General features: G+C 42.4%; 1 protein-coding gene across 2 annotated transcripts in view; it reads left to right on the forward strand.

Moving 5' to 3' along the window:
* The window catches only part of RAB3C (RAB3C, member RAS oncogene family), a 121,482-nt gene extending 111,903 nt beyond the window's left edge, over positions 1-9,579 (forward strand). For both annotated transcript variants that reach the window (XM_014268993.3, XM_005489767.4), the window contains exon 5: positions 1,416-9,579. In XM_014268993.3, the coding sequence (XP_014124468.1) occupies positions 1,416-1,603 (188 nt within the window). In that variant the 3' untranslated portion in view covers positions 1,604-9,579. The remainder of the gene's footprint in view (positions 1-1,415) is intronic.
* Positions 9,580-20,129: the final 10,550 nt, after the last annotated feature.

A 20,129-nucleotide genomic window follows, 5' to 3' on the forward strand; every position in this document is an offset into this window, starting at 1 on the left:
TTGCATAGACAACAGTTATAGGACTGAATGTGTACATTACATTCTGTTTAGATGGCATACTGAAGACATAATACTAATGTGACCCAAGTACTTGCATTTAAATTTTCTGTGGCCTTTCAAAACAGAAAAAAACAAAACATTCAAAAAATCAAACCAAACCACCAGACCCACAAAGATTTGTTTTCTGTCCTTCTGCCAGGAATTTCATGTAATTGAAATTTTCTGATAGGGATTTTTCTCATACTGAAAGACAGTGGTAATTGCACATTAATATTCAGATTTAATCAGAAGGAATCAAAATAGTTATGCAAAGGGTAAGCCAGACTGTGAAAAGGTTTCTGTAAAGCTACGAGTCAATAAGATGTTTTGTAAAGTGTTTTAATATTGAACCAACAGGTAGTGGACAGATAGGAATGGAAGTAAGCTGTGAATTATCAGAGAATGGGTGAGAAATGTTCTAACTTGGGAAAAAATGTGGGAAAAGTCCTAGAAAACAATAAATTAAGGAACACAAATGCTTTGCAAAGGAAACAAGCATGTGGGAAGACCCAGCTCTGGGAGAAGTTTTCTAGGTTGCAGGCTGACTGCCAAGCTGCAAACCTGGCCTAGATGAATGAGACCCATGTAGGAGGTGAGATGTGGTACAATTGGAGCCAGAGAGGAGAACTTAGCAAACTGTCTCTGGAGGGCTTAGAACAGCTGTCTCTGCTCTATAAAAGCTTCCAGTGTCCCTTAAGGGCTAAGGATAGCTATGATTTTTGCCTTTGGGCTATTCATTGGGAATGAATAGATAAAAAGTCCTTCTGTACAAATGAATTAAGGTGTTTTCTTCCTTACATGCATTTCTGTTGTTTGGTTGGGTTTTTTTTAATTAGTTCTCTTTGTGGAGTTGGGAATCCCTTTGGTTCCATGGATTCACATCTAACTTTAGTAACCATCAAATTGCAAAAATCTTTTCTTGTCTTGCTTGGTTTTTTACCTGTACTTTTGCAAGCATTTTTTTTTTTTTGGCACCACCTTAAATAACACAATGGAAATGGCTGTTTCCAACTGCATAATGCTTAGAGGAACGTAATAGTTAGAGATGGAGCAGCAGATTACTTGTTCCCAATGGCTGTACATACAGGGCTTTCCTAAAATAATTCTCTGAAACAGGTATTAAGTTTTAGATTAAACTGTGTTAAAGTAGAATTTTTCTAAGGAAATATATTTGGTCCTGACTTCATCCAGCCTCGTATAAAGCCAGTAGCACTGGTGTACTTACTCTGATTGTGTTACAATTTTACCTGCTCCTCTTCCATACATGTGTTCTCATGAGTTTCCTTTCTGAGTGTCTCTTGCTCAAGAGAAGTTTGTATGTTTATTGGAGATACCGAAACATGCCTAGAACATAAACATGTTCTTTATTTTCTTAGGATTTGAATTTTTTGAAACAAGTGCCAAGGAAAACATTAATGTCAAGCAGACGTTTGAGCGACTTGTGGATATCATCTGTGACAAAATGTCAGAAAGTCTGGAGACGAATCCCACCATTGCTGCCAGCAACCAGAACACACAGCTAAAGGACACCCCTCCTCCACAGCAGCCCAACTGCAGCTGCTAATGCAGCTCTCAGCAAAGGCAGCTCCAGTGTGTTCTATTGCCAACAGAGTATTTATGAATGGTCTATATGCCTTTATTTATACTGTCTTATTAATTTATTTGGAGAACAGTCTTGTTTTACATCAGCTGTTCTAATATGCATATGGGGATGGAGCAGTTTTTAGCCTAAAAGGATGATCCATATTTTAGAACCTGGCTTTTGCATGCAGAGTGTATATTAATTTCTCTTCTCTTTTTACTGTTTTGTGTCACACTTCAGCTGGTGCCATGTCTCAGACCATGTTTGCCTATAATTGTCTCTCACTTCACTGGTTTCAAGTTATTTAGTTGAATTTTTAGGGTAGCGGTCAGGGTGTTTTGACTTAGCTTCCTGATGCCACTTGTGTATTTTCCTGACTGACAATGAATTTAGAAGTATTCCTGTAGTGAGCAAATCCCTCATTCTGCCAGATCACTTGTACAAGGGACACTTCCTGAGCGCATTGCCTTGTAAAATCCACACTCACTATGTTACACATCCTGGCTGACTGAAAACTGCAGAAATCAGAAGAAAGTTAGGTCCTCGGCCCAAAGCCATCAAAATTCTCAGCTGTTCATCAACAATTTCCAACTGGATGTGGATATTCAGTCCAGAGTCTCAGAGATATTAGGTACTTCGTCCTGTTTGGACAGCTAGTGTATTTGCTTTTACATAGGAGCTGCATGTCTAGCTAATAATTTTCTGAAACTAGAATTTCTCATTCCATCATTATGGAGATCCCAGTCTTACCTACCCCTGTCGTAGAAGGCTATTTTGCTCTTTCCATGTCTGCCTGCATGAGACATTAACCACACAGTCCTCTATTATGTCAGACAGAGCCAAATCCATTGTGTTTGGTTGTTCGTAGCCAAAAGCTGCCTTGTCACATTTCTGTCAAACCTGCATGCTTCAGTTTTCAGAAATTTCATCTCCCATTCAGTCACTGAGACAGCTACCACCACAGTGGCTATAAATGTCTGTATTTTACTCAGACCTATTGCAGAAATGCTGATGGTGTCAGTGAACTGAAGTTTGACCTGATTTTTTCTCCATTTATTTTGGCAAGAGAATTAGGATTTTTAAAACTTTAGGAATGATAAAAAATTGTCAACATTTCTAATCTTAGACTGAATACATTGAAAAGATCAGCAAAAATCTGTAAAGACAGCAGAATAAAGTACACAAACTCTTTTATGGTAAAGTGTTAAAATAGTTATATTTTACAGTTTTTACTCCTCTAGTAATTGGTGGAAGCTTCTTACATCTGTGTCCTGAAGTACTTTGTAAAACTACTTACTTGCATCATAGAGACCTTTTGTAACTAAGCAGCATAACTGAAGAAGCCCTGATTATTTTATTTTTCCAATTAGACAGAATTTAATATAGGGCTGACATTTTTTAAATTGTCAGCAATGGGAAAAATCTGAAAAATAAAATAAAAGGAAGTAACGCATAGTGCACTGAATGACTCACAACTGCAAAGAAATCCTTCTTTACGGTTTATGTTTTTTGAAGGTAACTTATGTAACTCCTGATACATAACTCACTAAGATAGATAGACACTAAGAGAAAATGGCCACTTTAAAAAAAATTATTAAATAATCTAAATACACTTTGACACAATAAAAGTTACTTCCAAACAAGGCATATAGACATATGTAAAAAGGATGTGCCAGGAGGGTTCTACCTGTGCTGCCTAACTTAAATTAATCAATGCTGTCTTCAGTCTGGGTTTTTAAACCATGTCTATCCTGTTAACTAGTTTATTTAAGCAGCTTTCCCCTAGTAGACCTGAAGACTGATTTACCTCCATGAAGAGAAAGCACCCTCCTTTTCAGAGTGGAGGACCAGCCAGGTGGAAGAGGTACATGCTATCCAAACAATGATCCTTTCTCTCTCTAGGGCGCTTTTTTTCCCCTCCCCCATTTAAGACAGCGTGTTGCTAAGTGTGCTGAGAGAGTTTCCCTCGTACATTTTCACACCCTAGGTGCCAGCTGATTGGAAAAAACACAAGCAGTACAAAGTCGAGCAAGCTTCATTTGAGATGGCTGCTGGGCAGTTTTCCATGTGTTTCTTGCTATGTTAGTGACTCCTGGCCAAGAAGAAGGAGCAGGAAAGCCTTGAGACAGAATTCAGCTTCAGCTCTCAAGTTCTTTAGATGAGTCTTAGGTTGTATTATTAGTCTGAACCATCTCAGGCAAGGAGGAGAGAGACATAATCAGGATTTTGGGTATATCCTGAATCATGCAGCTTGGCAAGAAGTGCAAGTATTCTAGCTTTTCTCTGAGATGTTTGATGTAAAATTGTCATTTCCTGTGCACAGTGCAAGCAGGAAAAAAGACTTCAAGGTGTCCCTTGCTGCAGTCACACTTTGTTTGTATCCATTGCAATAAATTTAGACCCTCCCTGCCTGGCTATGACCATTTAGACTTGGTAGTAGATATACATTATTAGCATATATCTTTTCAAAATAATTGAGAGATAGATTAAAAGTTCTGTACGTAAATGGGATCAGTTAATTGCTTTTCATTTTGCATCAGGAGTCTGGGCAGAAGAGTAACAGCAAAATCTAAGGAGAACCTCTGCTTCAAGTTTCTGAGGCAGCTAAGCTGCTAGGCCACCACACATATTTGGCCTTCTGCATGACATGGGGTGGCTGGGGGAAGCAGCTGTCCGAGTAGTGTTGTTCCTTAGAGTGGTAAAATATGTTAAAAGGAAAAAGCTTATCTGAAACACAGCAGCAGAGAATGAATCTGTACCTAAAACCTCTTCAAAACTTTGTGCTAACACTCAACATTGTATTGGCGTTCAGTCTGATTAATTTTTAAAATGTTCAAATAAAATACTTGGAATTTTTCAAGATGAGACTAAAACCCTGGGAGAACCATTCAGCCCTCTCAGTTGACACTGTTTTGAGTAGAAGTTTGGAAAGAATGGCCTGTTGTGGTCCCATCAAACCAAATTTATCCTATAATGGCTTTCTCTGAAATTGAAAATGTGTGGAAGATCAAGCAGGCTTTTTCTTTCCAAACTGGGTTACCTGCTGTGGGAAAAAGTAGGCTTTGATTTTCCATCACAGGTTGGCTTTTGCAGTCATATGCTTCACAGCAATATTGAGTTTTCTGCTATACATTTGGTCACATTTAGATCATGAGCATCATGATCTCAGTGCCTCTCTCAACTAGAACTTATCTTTTGTAGAGAAACAGTAAAGACAGAAAAGCTTTTGAGAAGTAACTTACCATGCTTTCCTCAAATATTCCAAGAATTCTGAGGGGACTAGCAGTGTTAGAATTTTCATTCTATGTAAAATTATTCCTTGGTCTCCTATGGGATAGAATATCCAACAGCAGCCTGTGTCAATCTGGTTCAGTTCCTCTTGACTTACAGGAGAGAACTGCAATTTTCTTAAATCCAGGTAGGCTGAACGTTTTTTAAGAACCTGTTGCAACTTGATCAAGGGCCTAATTTTAAACTATCAATGCCTTGTTCTTCACATATATCAAGTACCAGGCTACAAAGCACTATAATGCTTTGTACTACAAAGCACTTGTGATGGAAGAGGGGAGAGCTCAGATGGAAACTGGGATAGCAGAAACAAAACTACTTTCAGCCTCATCACAAGTGAAAAAGTGAAAAAGTTCTTGCACACCTTGCATAGATTTGTTGTACTTTCAATATAGAAATAAAACTGAAGGTCTCAGTAAATCATTGGTCCAGCCATAGATACCCCCTACAGCAGAGATTTATCCAGTTGGTGAGATGCAGCAGTTAATACACAGAGTATTTTTAATCTGAGAGATGAGATGCCTTTGGGCAGAGAATCCTGAGCTACATAGTGCCAGCTGAAGCTGAACTAATACTACACAATCCTTTTTCTGAGTTATGATCTAGACTAAAGCTTATAGCAGCAGGCTAATCCAGTGCATGGGCCATGCACCAGCCTTATCATGCTCTGACAATGTGCTGCTTTCTGCACCTTCAAGCTACTGGTCAGAAAATCCCTTGGGAGCACCCGGGAACATGGGGATTGTCTGGTTCCTGCGGTGCCTCAGGCTGCAACCTGCCCAACAGCCAGCCAGCCCTGCTGGGCTGAACATTCAGATGCATGTTTTTGATTCTTTTAGGAGCTCATGTTCACAAGTTACAAGTGCAACTGACTTAATACTGTGTCTGTTATTTTTGGTGGTGGTGGTTAGTTTATTTAGACTTGTTCGTTTGGTGTTTTAAATAAATGTGAACTAGCCTAATTTTCTGCCAGAAAATACTCTTTTTCTCTGAACAACTGTGTAAGTGACTCTAAGCTGGAATTGTTTATTCCTTTGTGCTTATACTTAATGCAACACCTAGAGAAATTACCTGAGCTACGACATCTATGTGGCCTTTTTCAGAGCACCAGTTTGAAAGATTAAATTTTCTCCCCAGTCTGCTCAGCTCAGCTGTACCACCTTGCATCTTTATTTTGGAAATGAAGTGTTATTTCAGGATGCACAAAATTTGCTGGAGTTTGATCCTAACTTTGAGAATGCATTAAATTTGCCATTTTTGGAAGGGAAAAAAAGTAGCAAAAATTCTACATTTGGTGGTTATGCATTTGTTTCTTTGGAGCAGACAAATGATGTTGCAATTGCATTCCAAGAGAAACCCCCTTACAAACTCCACCCCTCCCAAGCTACTATTTTCTATATTTCTTTTTTAGAAAAGTGAGTTTTATTATTTACATTTTTACATCAACTAAATTATTTACATTTAGTCATCAACTAAATTTCAGTTCTGATAACAACCTGATTCCTCCTTGGCCTGTTTCATATAGACTCACGATGTATAAGCCTAGTTCTTTAGCATGACAGATTTAGCAATGTGGAACCATGAGTTTGAAGCCTCATAGATACATCCTCAGGGGGTTTAGCAACATATCTTCACTTATACCAACAGGGGAATAAGTTCTGTTAATTTGCACCATTGATCCATACATTCTGACTCCAGATTCTCCAAGACTAATCACTTTTCCAGTCTCATTTAAAAAGGCAACATATTTCAATTATTCAAATGAACTCTACCAGTTTTATTTAGAGGTAAATGTAGTTCACCTTTGCAAATTAAGCTTTTTTTTCCTTTTGCTTATCCATGGGTGTTCAGTGAAGCAGAATTTGTGACTACGCACATATTACATGCACATACAGTAGTACATCTTTGACACTCATTCATTTCCCACTGTTACTTGTTTATATTCAGTGCCACTTTTCCCAAATTTGTCCTTAAATTGTCATTACTGCTGGAAATCAAATGTGTTACCAGAAGTTCATTAACCATGGTTCCAGCAGAGGTAGATGGCTTGTCATTTGTACAATAAGGTACTTGGTATCTGATCAGGGGGGAAGCAAAAGTCCTCATTTCCCATAATTTCACATTCACCTATAACACACAAAAGTGAAGGTTAGATAGACATTCTTTACCACTTCTGGTGATAAATCTCCTCAAGTAATTCTGACATGTACCTGCAACTAGTGATATATGATATGTTTGTGCTGTAACTTTTGTTTGGTATTTTGTCAGTAATGTCAGATGTGTTGTGACTCGGTTGGACTGTCACAATGTGTAACTTATATACTAGCATTTGTGTATTTCAAATGTCTTACATGTTGCATGAAAAAAATGTTATAAAAAGAGATATTTTTTCTATTTTTGAATACCTCAAAACTGAGGAATCATGGGCCAATAAGTGCAATATTTAATTATTTACTCAGTGTATATAAACTTGTGTGAAAGGAAGAAGCATCATGTATGTGTGATAAGCTGTTGATGATGCCTTTGTGGCTTAAGATTTCTAGTAAATGTACACGTCTTGTAGAAATATTATATAGTAAACACTTTACCAGTGTAGTGTAAGAATATTCTTAAGTAACTTAAGCTATTTTTAATATATGAGACTATGGTTAAAGATATTTGTATGTTTACTGCAAGTGCATGTCAATTTTACTTTTAGAGTTCTGAGTGTCCTTTTTTGAGAATTGTCGTGTTACACCAACACTAGTGGGACAGGCCTTCTGTCAGAAAATGCTTTAAACCATTTATAAACTCTCTGCCTATGTTTTTTAAAGCATGTTCTCTAGAAGCATTAGAAGAACGCCTTAGAGCTCAGCATTTATGGTGAGCTAATTATTTTTTCTTAAAGAGTCAATTACATGCTCTGTCTGCCTGTATTGCATAATATCATGAGGACATGTTTTTTTTAATCTGATACAGTTAATTCATAATACTTACCTGAAATAATAAATAGGGGTACCTGATATTCTTGCAGATGACTTGTCAGACTTTGGTTGGTGCCCCAGTTTAACATGTTTGCAAACAGCTTCAAGGTCACAGTCAGCAACACAGCAGAGTGGAAGGTGACCTTAATTGGTCAGTTTTGACAATTAAGTTTCTTAACTTCTCTAGATACTAAAGGTGGAAGATACCTCCTTAAAGATACTGACCCACATTCTTCGCTCCATTTTTACATGGCCTTCAAAGTTCAGCATTTCCAGTATTAGGAATAAAGCCAAGGCACAAATGGAAACAAAATGCAGGTCAGAATCTGACCATGAAATTAAAAGAAGACATCCAATAATTTATTCCTACTTACTTACATAATCCTAGTGGTTTTCTAAGAACATGAGCAAGGCCATCAGTACTCAGCAGCACCCTTGGGTACATTTGGGACCTTAAACCCTGAATCACTGATCTACCACGGGTTCCCAGCTGTGCCCATAGAGCCTGCAGAAAAGCTCATTCTGTTAACTTTTGCTAAACCTCCAGCTTCAAAGGCATGTGTCATCTGCACTGGGAATTTACTAAACAGAGACAGGCCACTGAGTCTGGGCCATGGAGAAGAATTGGGGAATTGGTTTTGCCAGACAATTTTCCTAAAAAAACCCCCATATATTCACTAGTACCATGATAAAAGGTACACAAGCAGATTTTTAATTTTCTCTGATGCATTTTTGTGACAATACATGAGGTTTAATAAATTATGGGGGGTTGTTCCTTTGTTTTGATATTTTTTTTTAATTTGCTTGATCTGGAAAAGAATGAAATTCTAAGGCCTACAGGAAACCAATATCAAGGGTTTCCTTTCTGATGTCATCAAATTCATTCTCTGAGACAGCAAAGTAGCCACATTGCATTAAGTAGCACATGACAGTACTTGCAATGACATGAAAAGTCCTTAAAATTTTTTTTTTACCTAATGCCATTAAAATTTCTGCAAAATTATATACACCAGAGTGAAATGAAAATGTATGTAGATAGAAATTTGGGATTGCTTAGTATAAAAAGGAAATTCTTGGCAGCATTGTTGCTGAGCAACAAAGTAAGAGTCAGAATATGAGGTACAACTAAAATGGAAATGTACAGCCTGCTACAGGAGTCCCTAAAACTTTAATTGTTACGTGATCTGGCAGCTCAAGGGTTGGCAGGTAATTTTACCTAGCTTTTTAAAATTACTCACAGGCATGTGATTACATGCACGAAAATAAATGCTTTCCTTGATAACATGTAGCTGTTCTGGTTCTCTCAAACCAACTTGTTTGCTGAACTGTTCTTGAAGAAAAATTGATGTGTTTAGGATACCTTTGTGAGGGGGTGAGACTCAATCTGTGCCTTCTCCCCCGACTCTTACTGCAATATAGCTACTGTGGTTTTAAAAAATATGCTAGCTAAAATGCTGCTGGGTGATAAATTTTGTGAATCTTCTCCATAAATCCATGGGAGCTCTTGTCTGAAGGTTCAGTACAAGTTTTATCCACATGGAGAGTTTTAATTCTGTGCTGACGTAGCAACCATGTGTATTCCATTGGATATTCTTTTTGTATGTGACTTCTGTATGCCAAGTGGATTTTCTTTGTTTAATTTTTTTTTTTGCTGAAAGTTTTTTTTTTTTTCCTTTTGCAATTACAATAAATATTCAAGAGACTATATTCATGAATATCTCAGTTGTGGTGATATGGTCTTACACCCTACCCCTCTCCCTTAATTTATTTCCTTTAACTTACTAAAACTGGAATAGAATAACTTCATTTTTGACTAAATGATTGACAAAGATACCACCACATCTGCAATAATTCATTTCACTAATATCCTCTCAGTAGCACTGGTGACTGTAGCTCTTTATGAATTCCACAGAAGTCAGTGGGGACTTTGCCCTAATAGTCTGAAGGAGAAAGATTTGTTTGGCATTTCCCTAACAAAAGCACACTGCCTCTAAGCTGCCCTTTAAAATAGGGCAAAGCTTTTTCTTTTGATTTTTCATTGTCTAAACTGCTTAAGAGTATATGTGCTTTTTGGACACAGTTATTACTTGATCGTGTAATCCTAGTTCCAATGCATCATCTCAGTTGTGGTGGGTGGTTATTTCACACAAATTATGATGCATCACTGCTCAGTTTTTGCTTTTTCCAACATTTACACACACACTTGTGCTAGCTTGAACCCTGCTGTGACTCCTGAATTTATTTTCCCTCCACATAAATCCTAATCTTCGTTCAGTCTGTTGATCAGGTTGCACCATCCCCTTTCCCCCCAGTTCCTGCGGGCAGGTGTCTATCTATAAACTCCTTTGGCACACATCCCTTCTCACTGTTCTACCGTGTTCTAGCCAAGTCCCCCTATTTTTTCTAGCATATTTACATCCCATCTGCAAAGTATCTCATGATAATTGCTTGATTTTCTCACAACACTGAGTGCTTCCTTGCTTGCTGTTTGTGATTCTATATCTCTAGACAGGTTTTTGCTGAAGTGTCTATTTGTGCAGCTCACTGCCCTCACACGTAGAGCACCTCTTTGCAGCATGTCATCAAATCACGTCTGAGAATCAAACTCCATCATTCCTTCCAGATTTTGGCAAATGTCTTGTCTTTTCCATCTGCCTCCCTCATTCCATTGCTCTCTGAGATTTGCCCTAATGTACTTGTTCTGTGTATTAGGGAGAGTGGAAGACCAGAAAATGAGGTGTAAGAGGGGAAGGATAGCAGGGAAAAAACAGATGATTTCTGATGGATGCCTTGGAATGAGAGAATTTTTGAACTGATTTTATTTTAAACATGTTGAAACTTTTGAAGAACTAGACTAGGGAAAATCACAGATGGGTAGATGAGAACAGGGATCTACCAGGATGAAACCTCTCTCAGCAATAGGTATTTCTTGCTCAAGGGAAACATTTTCTATCCTACTTTCAGTCAGAAGGCTGAAGACAAAGTGTTTCTAACCACCAAAAAAAGAAAAAAAATAAAAGGTCAAACAGGCAGAATATCCCAGTGAAGTTAGAGTGGGTGACTTAGCAAAAACTCAAAACTGAGAAAAATAAACTCTGGTTTACACCCAAGTGAGGGGACTCACCAAGTTAATGGAAAACTGAAGGTCAGTTGCTTTTTGTATTGATCTGTGCCACTCTTGAGCTGCAAAGTGAAAAACAGAAGGGCCTTCAAAAATCTGAAGTGTCCTCCTACACCTGTGTACCTGTAGGCACTAATGCAAGATCCTGAAGAAATTAAGTGTAGGACAGAAGAGTTACAGCTTAACTGTCTCACGTAAGAAAGGGATGTGCTTTAAACCATGGTGAGCACAGGTCATCAGCAGCAGACACAGCAGCAGACACAAGTGAGGGGACTCACCAAGTTAATGGAAAACTGAAGGTCAGTTGCTTTTTGTATTGATCTGTGCCACTCTTGAGCTGCAAAGTGAAAAACAGAGGGGCCTTCAAAAATCTGAAGTGTCCTCCTACACCTGTGTACCTGTAGGCACTAATGCAAGATCCTGAAGAAATTAAGTGTAGGACAGAAGAGTTACAGCTTAACTGTCTCACGTAAGAAAGGGATGTGCTTTAAACCATGGTGAGCACAGGTCATCAGCAGCAGACACAGGCTGTAGGAAGCCGGTGTGAGATCCTGTTCCCTATGATATCCCAGCCAGAGGGTCCTCCACTGGGCCTGGTCCCACTGCTCCTCTGGGGTTGAAGAAGCTGGAGGTGCTGAAGGAGTGGCAGGATGAAAAGACACTCCAGCCCTGGTAAGCCTAAGAGTGAACCCAGGCAGCTCTGCAGCCCACCGCAGTGCAATGGAGAACGAGACCAGAGACCGTTCCCCCTGCGGAAAAACTGTGTGAAAGGTCCAAAGCCCACCCAAACTCCAGCTTGTTAGGAAGATAAAAAACATTGCCTTTGAGAGTTAGAAACTTGGCATTACACCCTTCACTTCCCAACAGCTGCCCCAAGGAGGCTATCTGGGGCCACCACAAGCATCATCATGGTTTCCTGAGGAGATACAGCCTTCTCTCCATGTTCAGGCACATGCAAAGAGTGACGTTGGACTGCCATATTATCACCCCTATTGAGGCAGTGTAGCTAACCCAAAACAACTGTGCCAGGTGCAGACAATCAGCCCGCTCACAGCAGAGCAGCCTGGCTCTGGGGCCCCTACAGGGTGTTGTGAGGCCCCAGGAAGTGCATACTCTCTTGTTTCAAATCAATGCCTGTGGTTAGAAAATGAGCCTGTGAATAGCTGTAGAACATCTGGGGATGTCACACACAATAACTGCATCAAACCAGACTAGAGATTTTAAAGTTTAGGTAGGGTTCTAGGAATAAAAAGCTCTGCCCTGCCTTTCTTTCAAGAAGATTTGCCCTAGGAGATATATCTTCATTTTTACTGTTTTCTTTAATACTTATCCAAGCAGGAGCCCAGCTCCTGCCCCAGCCCCTGTGCAAGCCAGCAGCACAGGGCACAGAGCCCAGCCAGCCCTGCCCTGCAGCCATCAGCTCAGGCAGCATCTCCTCAGCGTCTCGGGGGAACCTGCCTTTGGGCCATCTCTTTTACTTCTGTTGGGGAACAACACCGTAAATTGTGTGGAAAATAAAGCCCACTTCAAACTGAAGTTTCTCTCTTCAGTAATTAACAATAGGGAGATGAGTTTTCTGGCACCTTTGCTGCATGAGGACACATAACCATCCACATGCCACCCGGCATAGCAGTAAAACACCAAGGTTTTACTCTGTAGCTGTCAACATGGAGCAAATCTTGCTTTGAGGCTATGCAGGATAAAAATATCTTCACTAACATTGCAGACAAGCTGGTTAAATAGCTTCCTTTCATCTTGCAGGGAGTGGGGACCATCCACCAGGTTGGAGGAACTTGGTGCTCATATCAAATCTACAGGAGGCTGTTCAACCTTGAGCACACACAGGATTTTAGATAAGGCCGTTCATTCACCCTTTGGTCAATAGTCTGGTTGCTTTCTGCCTCTATTGTATGAGTGCTTTCTGTACCATGGTATTAGGGGACATAGGTATCTGGTCCTGGAATGAACATTTCTATCTGGAAATTGTCTAATTCCTCTTCTGCACGGGACTTCCAGTTTTCTTCTACTAATTATTTTCCTGACATGTAATAACAGGGATTCTCATTAGAGGAGGGATTTCTTCCTACTTCTTTAGCAGATAATATTTTCATTATTACATTTCAGAGAAAGCCAGAAGGACAATTTATTAGTCTGCTAAGCCTTCTCTCTTGCCTTACCATCTTGTCTAAAGAAAACCCATGTCTGCACAGTGCCATAATGCACAAGCCACTAACTCAGAGTGGCAGGTACCTGGCAACTGCTAACCAAGAAAAAGGGAGAAATCACAGAACTACATTTTGGAGATGTGCTGGCAACAAGCATTCCTCCTGCACTGGGCTCATTGGTGGGTTGGGTAAGAAGCCTTAGTGTCTCACTGCTAAGAAAGCAGACTCCTTGTCCTCCATTCACCACTTATATTCCAAAGAGAAACTGATCTTTTTGTGCTGGGATTCTGGGATGTGAGTCTTTTCTTTTTTTTTCTTTTTTTTTTTTTCTTTTTTTAATGAACAAAAGAACAATTCATTGTACCAGGAGAGCTGTGGATAAATGCTGCACTCAAACAATGTGCATACGTGAATGATGACCATGACAGAAAAACCACAGAGAAAAGGAGCTGAGCCTGGATGATTTTGGTGACCACAGATACCCTGCAAAGCTACTTCCAAATATGAGCAATGGAAACTATGATTTTGTGGACAGATACATTTCTGGCTGACTATTTGCCTTCAGCCACCCTTCATGATCCAGACATGAGGTTTCTGAGTACTGCATTTTCTCAAAGATGCTGCTTCAATGCAGCAGTGGGGAATCACACAGCTAATGGTCATATAGCACTAAAAGCAGGAATAGGAATACAGTTAGTAAATCCACAATGACCTAGTCCTTTTGTCCATTTTAGTGGTCCAAGGATTTTTGGTTCCTCAGAGCCCTGACACAGAACTTCATAAATTTTGCTGTGGGCCCTACACCCTTGGCTATGCATAGCTAGGTACAGAGATCCCAGGGGGTGGTCAATAGAACTTGCTGCTGGAGCCTCACTCTGCAGTTATCCAGTCCAGTGGTCCACTGCTGTGATCCATGGCCAGTTTTCAACTTAGCTGTGTTATTTCAGCACTACTTTGAACTGCCTGGTAATGACAGGCTCTTTAAAAAGAAAATTTAAAAAATCTTGTTTTCCTTCCCTCTTTTTCCTTTTCTTTGCATTGAAATGAAAATCAGATGCCAGAAATATCTTTTAACTCACCATCTTTTCTCGTCTCACAGCAAGAACCTTCCTTTGTGTTATTCCAACACCCTGTTATAGATGCTACCGTCTCAAACTTCCCCCAACTGCCTTCCCGTTCCTTTTCCCTCTGCCCTTGGGAAGGAGAGGTGGGTGCCTCTCTGTGCAGCTCATGATTGCATTCCACAGCCCTCTAATGTTTGTGTGCTGCCACCAGACTGTGCTGTACAGTGCAGCTGCTCCCCACCACCTGGCAGGGACCTGTCCTGTCCCTGTCACCTGCTACACAGCAGAGCATTTGGCCTCGGGAACAATCTTTTGTCATTTCAGCTTTCAAGGGAAGTTATTTCAGTTTTTAAGCCACTTACTCAACCCCAGGCTGCTGCTCAGTCTGGTAAACAGATTGAGCTACCACCCCATCTTGTGAATCCACTTTTACCACTTCCTTTATCTCTGCAGTTCCTTTAGAACTAAGCCTGACTGCATTTTCTGGCTGTACATTACCCTATCCATTCCCTGCAAGACACAGGGCAAGCAGGCAGGCAACACAGCCTGTTAGTGTAAGAGGGGCTGGTCCCTAAGAGCTGCTCTCCCAACCAGGACAAGGGCTCCAGCGAGGGCTCAGGGAGCCTGCAATGCACACGGCTGCACTGTGCAGTCACTCTGTCTGCCTGAGCCCTGGTGACAGCAGCTGGACATGAGCCAGGCTGTGCCCAGGGGGCCAAGAAGGCCAATGGCATCCTGGCCTGGATCAGCAATGCTGTGGCAGCAGGGCCAGGGCAGGGATTGTCCCCCTGTGCTGGGCCCTGCTGAGGCCGCACCTCCAGTGCTGTGCCCAGGGCTGGGCCCTCACTGCAGGAAAGGCCCTGAGGGGCTGGAGAGAGTCCAGAGAAGGGCAATGGAGCTGGGGCAGGGTCTGGGGCACAAGTGCTGTGAGGAGCAGCTGAGGGAGCTGGGGCTGTTTGTCCTGGAGAAAAGGAGGTGACCAAATGCCCTTTATAAGTACATGAAAGGAGGTTTTAGCAAGGTGGGGGAGGTCAATCTCTTTTCCCAGGTAACATGCAACAGACAAGAGGAAATTGCCTCAGGTTGAGATGAGGAGGTTTAGATTGAGGAGGAGGAAAGATTTCTTCACTGAAAGAGTGATTAGACATTGGAACAGCCTGCTCAGGGAAGTGGAAGCACCAACCCTGGAAGTCTACAAAATGCATGTAGATATGGCACTTGAGGACATGGTTTAGTGACAAACTTGGCAGTGCTGGGTTAAGGATTTGACTTGATCTGAAGCATCTTTCTCAGCCTAACTGATGCTGTCTATGACGGTATTCTGATTCCTGTGCCTTACTCCATCCCAGCCGAGGGCTGGAGGACAGGCTGTACAGACGAGTATCACCGTATCCTCGGGACAGCGCAGCTCTGAAATCAAAAGGAGTCATACCTGATAGATGCACACTTTGCCCAAACCCTGCCGGCGGTTCCCGTTCCGAGCACAGCAGGGCAGGATAACTCCCGCCTGGAGCTGCCGGGGCTGCATGGGCGGCAGGGACGGCAGAGGAAGCGCCGGAGCCGCGCAGCGCATCCCAGCGCATCCCAGCGCATCCCAGCGCAGCTCATGTCCCGGCAGCTGGGGCTGCCGTGCTCCTTCCACACTTTGCAAACCCCTCCGCAGGTCTCTCCCTCCCTGCAGCTTGCCTTTACAGGCGTGCCTAGATTTCCCCGTTTCCCTGCTCAGAAAGAGAGGGAGGAGGGCTGCGTTACCGACGCCAGAAATGAGCGGCCTCGCTTGGCCACGATGTGGCGACAGGGCTTTTTTCTTAGCTTGTTGCCGTCTGATGGATCTCTGAGTGATATCCTCATCGGCTTCTTTTAACCCTCGCGGAACCAATCGTGGGAAAGATTTCTGCTCCACTGCAGCCCTTTTCTTTTTTTTTCCCATACGTTCCCCATCCTGCTCCTCCCGCAGTACACATTTTGGTGGCAGCTGCTAACACTTTTCAACTCTGCATTTAATTAAGGTCTTCAATATTGTCATTCTTGTAATTTCCCAAACCATGAGTCTGACTCCGGGAAAGCTGTGAAATAGGCGCCTAAAAACCAATAATATACTGGCTTCATCCCTTCCATTGTCTGGTACACAGGGCATCTTGTAAACACTCCAAGTGCGTCTGAGATGTGTGCTACTGTGTGCGCTTAGGTGAAGGACAGAAAGGGCAAAAAGGAGAAATGCCTCATGTTGTCAGCTCTCAAGAAAAAAGAAAAAAGAGCCTCTAAAAAAAATTTATCAAAGATGGTCTCCTTGTATCCCTTGTGGGCACCCTGGTCTGCAGTTCCCATTGCAGCTCAGCACCTATTGCAGCTCAGCACCAAAGTGCTGCATCTGCTTGTGACACCTCCCACACTGCCAGCCTTTCTGCGCGCATCCAGGGCTAGAAACTCCGTGGAGAATTAGTGCCAAGAGACTTTAATAATTTCCTACCAACTCTGAGGCAAGAAATTATGGTTCGATGGCCAGAAACAACTCAGCATTGACAAGTCTGGAGGCTTACTCAAAATTCTGCATTTTTTTTCAGGCAAAAGGTTAGTTGTGCATTTGCCTACAGATTTGTTCACAGGGCCACCCTGACAGGCTTTCCTGTGCAGGTCCAGCAGTTCAGCCAGAAGCAGGAGCTGCTGCTGCCCAGGACACACAGCCTGCTGTGGCCGGGGCAGGGGGCTCAAAGGCACAGAGAGCTTCTCACTCACAGCAGCTACAGAGAGGGCAAAACACACAGCTTTAACGTGGGCCCCATAATCACGTTGTACTGCTTGTGTGAGCAGAGGTTTCATTTCTCTCTCTAACATTTTTTGTCCCCACCTTCTGATCCTAGGATAATAGGAGGGCAGAGCTGGTTCCAGTTGTGCAACAGGAAACATCTTTTGCCCCTTCCTTGCAAGTTAATGCATCTCATTTTCTAGTGGTAAAAGTATCCTGACATAACATGGAAAGAGGATTCATCAGGATAGCAAAGCAAGGAAATTCTTCTCAGTGTATAAGTTTAGGACACTATGAACTACCTTGGTTTGCTGTATGGCAGGCATGAGGCATAGGAGGCTACAGTTTATTAAAATCATGCTAGTTCACATGATATTATTGCAGTTAATACTTTCTGGAGTTTCTTTTAAAACCGTAGTTCTAACACTAGCTCCTCAGTAAGATGCTCAAAAAATGTTGATATTTTTCCAAACATTGATTAGGCAGATAATTTCCCAAACCTCAGTTTTAAAGACTAGCACACAAACCCACTAGTGAAAGAGCAGGAATTCCAAATGTGTTTCTTATTAACTCATTTCCCAGGAGGGGTGGGCCTGCTCCTGACTGTGCTCCTCTACCTGGGCAGAAAACTACATGGGGATGGGGAGACATCAGGGACAGGCTGTCCCTACTCGTCATTGAGGACACGCTGTGGATATCCCAGGCCTCCTCATCCTTTCATCAATCCAGATATGGGGCCACCAGGTTTGGAGGCCTGGGACAGGCATTTACATTAAATAGAAGTTTATAACTTTGAAAGAGAGAAGAACTGGCTGGAAATTCTCAGCTTATCACCTTCTAAAATATCAGGGGCTCTTGCTCCATTCCTGCATGGGAGAAGTGACTGATTCTCTGCTCTCATCCCCCACACCTCAAATGTGCTCCCAAGCAGCTAGAAAGCAAGATGAGAAGATGCTCAGTTCAGGCACATGATGCCCAATTATCCTGCCCTCACCAGTGAGCCACACAGGTTCCCCAGCCCCAGCTTCATAGCGTCAGCAGGAAAGGTGGCTAAGAACACAGAGATTCCCTTCATGTGGTCCCTGGTGCTGCGCCCTCTCAACCTCTCTTGTGTACAATGCAGCAATATCTCTTAAGAGAGCCACAAGCAAAGCATGAATCCCAGTGTTGCCTTCCAGAGTCATCACCGCTGGAAAGGATGCCAATCTGATTTCTGAGGGTTTTAGGGAAGGAATATGTGTTCTTGCCCTTTGTGACTAACTGGAAGAGAGGATGGCTGAGGGAAAGGGCACTGCCAATGCTGCTGCCCAAAAATTTGCCCATGGAGTGGGAATGGAGGTCAGAATTTATGTTCCATTCAATACCTTCTAAAGCCATGGGTTTCTCCCTCCCAATCTTCCCCTTCACTTCTCATTTAAAGATGCGACTCCTTCTATAATCCTTTTTTTCCTAAGGGAGACATTCTGGCACAGCACACAGCCCTCAGACAGCTTTGCTGCACAGGGTCTGTGTTCTCAGATCACAGTATTCTGCCTTAATATGCCTGCAGAAAGCAATTAGGAGAAATACTTCAGCTCTAATTTATATAGCAATGTCAGTAATCATTGCTCACAAGAGCATGAAGCACTAAAAACAGGAAGATAAAACCCCAGAAACGGAGATAGAGCAACTCATTTGAGGCATGAGCTGGGTCTGCAGTGGCCTTTCATCTGGAGGGCTGCTGTGACCTGCCAAGGGACTTTGCATGCCCACGTTCACTCTCTTATGCCCCTGCCTTGTCTTGGCTGCCATTTGCCTTCTTTACTGGCCAAGGCTTTGTCTCTAAATTGTGTCTGAGGGAGAGAGAGTGTTATAAACATCATGCTTTCCCAGCAGGCCAAGAGCAGCCTGGGAAGACTCATCCCTGCTCCCAACAGACCCTGGTTCTTGCATCTCCTACAGCTTCCACTCTCTCTCTCTTCCTCAGTTTCAACTGACTGGGGAGGTCGCACAGCAGCGCAGGGTCACAGCTGTCAGACAGGGAAAGGTGAGAGGCAGCACGGCAGAGGTTGCAAATTTAGACCTTACTGAGACATCTGGAAGGGAATAAAGCCATGTATTAAGTGGTTGGGTGGAGGAAATGTCATATTAGAATTAGGAAGTAACAGGTTCAGAAAAGATTTTGAATATTTGTGGACACTGGGTGAAAAGTGAAAACAATAAGAAAAGCTGAAACAGAGGGCATGGATGCAATTTCAGACCATGAAAGCATCTTATCTTTCCTACCAAGAAGCACTGTTGCTGATTCTTTTTGAAGATGTTGCCCTGGTGCCCTTCTCAAGGGGAAGCAGAACTTTGCTGGACAGGGAGGGCAGGATGATCAGAGCCAGATATTGTGTAACCTGTAGTTATTCACACCTGTGTGCTGCACCTGTATTTGATGAGGGACCTTTTGAGCCTGCTGGTAGTCCCTGCAGCAGACCAGCCCCAGGCACAGCACCAGGGCTCTCGTGGGCTCAGCTGCTGCCCTGCTGCCTGCCCTAATGCTGGGTGAAGAGCACTTTGGTGCAGAACCGGAAATGTGGAGGCCCCTTAGTGACTGCGCAGAATACTGCAACATGGCCCAGTGATTCCAAGAAACCGGGAAGCCATAAAAATGTGCTGGACTTGGTAACAACAACTGCAGCAGGAGCATAATCTGTTTCTGCAGGAGTGCCTTTTTGGATGGCCAGAGAGCGCTGATGCAGTCACAGAAAATCTTCAGTCAGCAGTCCCTCCCAGCAAAATCCCAAACAGAGAGAAGCCTTACATAGTGAGAGACATTCCTTGTCATTTTAGTGGAAAATCTCTTCCCTGGACTCATAGGTTTTACTGTTAGCTCTCCCAAATTGCCTTAACATTAATCACACTCTGACATATGGAGGAAAAAGGAATGTCTTGGGCTTTCCATGGGGACCACAGAATTGCAGAATCATAGAATGGTTTGAGTTGGAAGGGACTTTAAAGATCACCTAGTGTCAACCCTGCCCCATCATGGACAGGGACAACTTTCACTAGATCAGGGTGCTTAAAACCCCATCCAACCTAGCCAGAAACATTTTCATAGATAGAAGAGCTGATGCTGATTCTTGTGCTGGACCTTTCAAGCTCCTTTTGGATGCACAAGCAAACCCCCCACCCCC

Source organism: Zonotrichia albicollis, chromosome Z (assembly GCF_047830755.1).
Source record: "Zonotrichia albicollis isolate bZonAlb1 chromosome Z, bZonAlb1.hap1, whole genome shotgun sequence".
In the NCBI taxonomy this organism is placed as follows: Eukaryota; Metazoa; Chordata; class Aves; order Passeriformes; family Passerellidae; genus Zonotrichia; species Zonotrichia albicollis.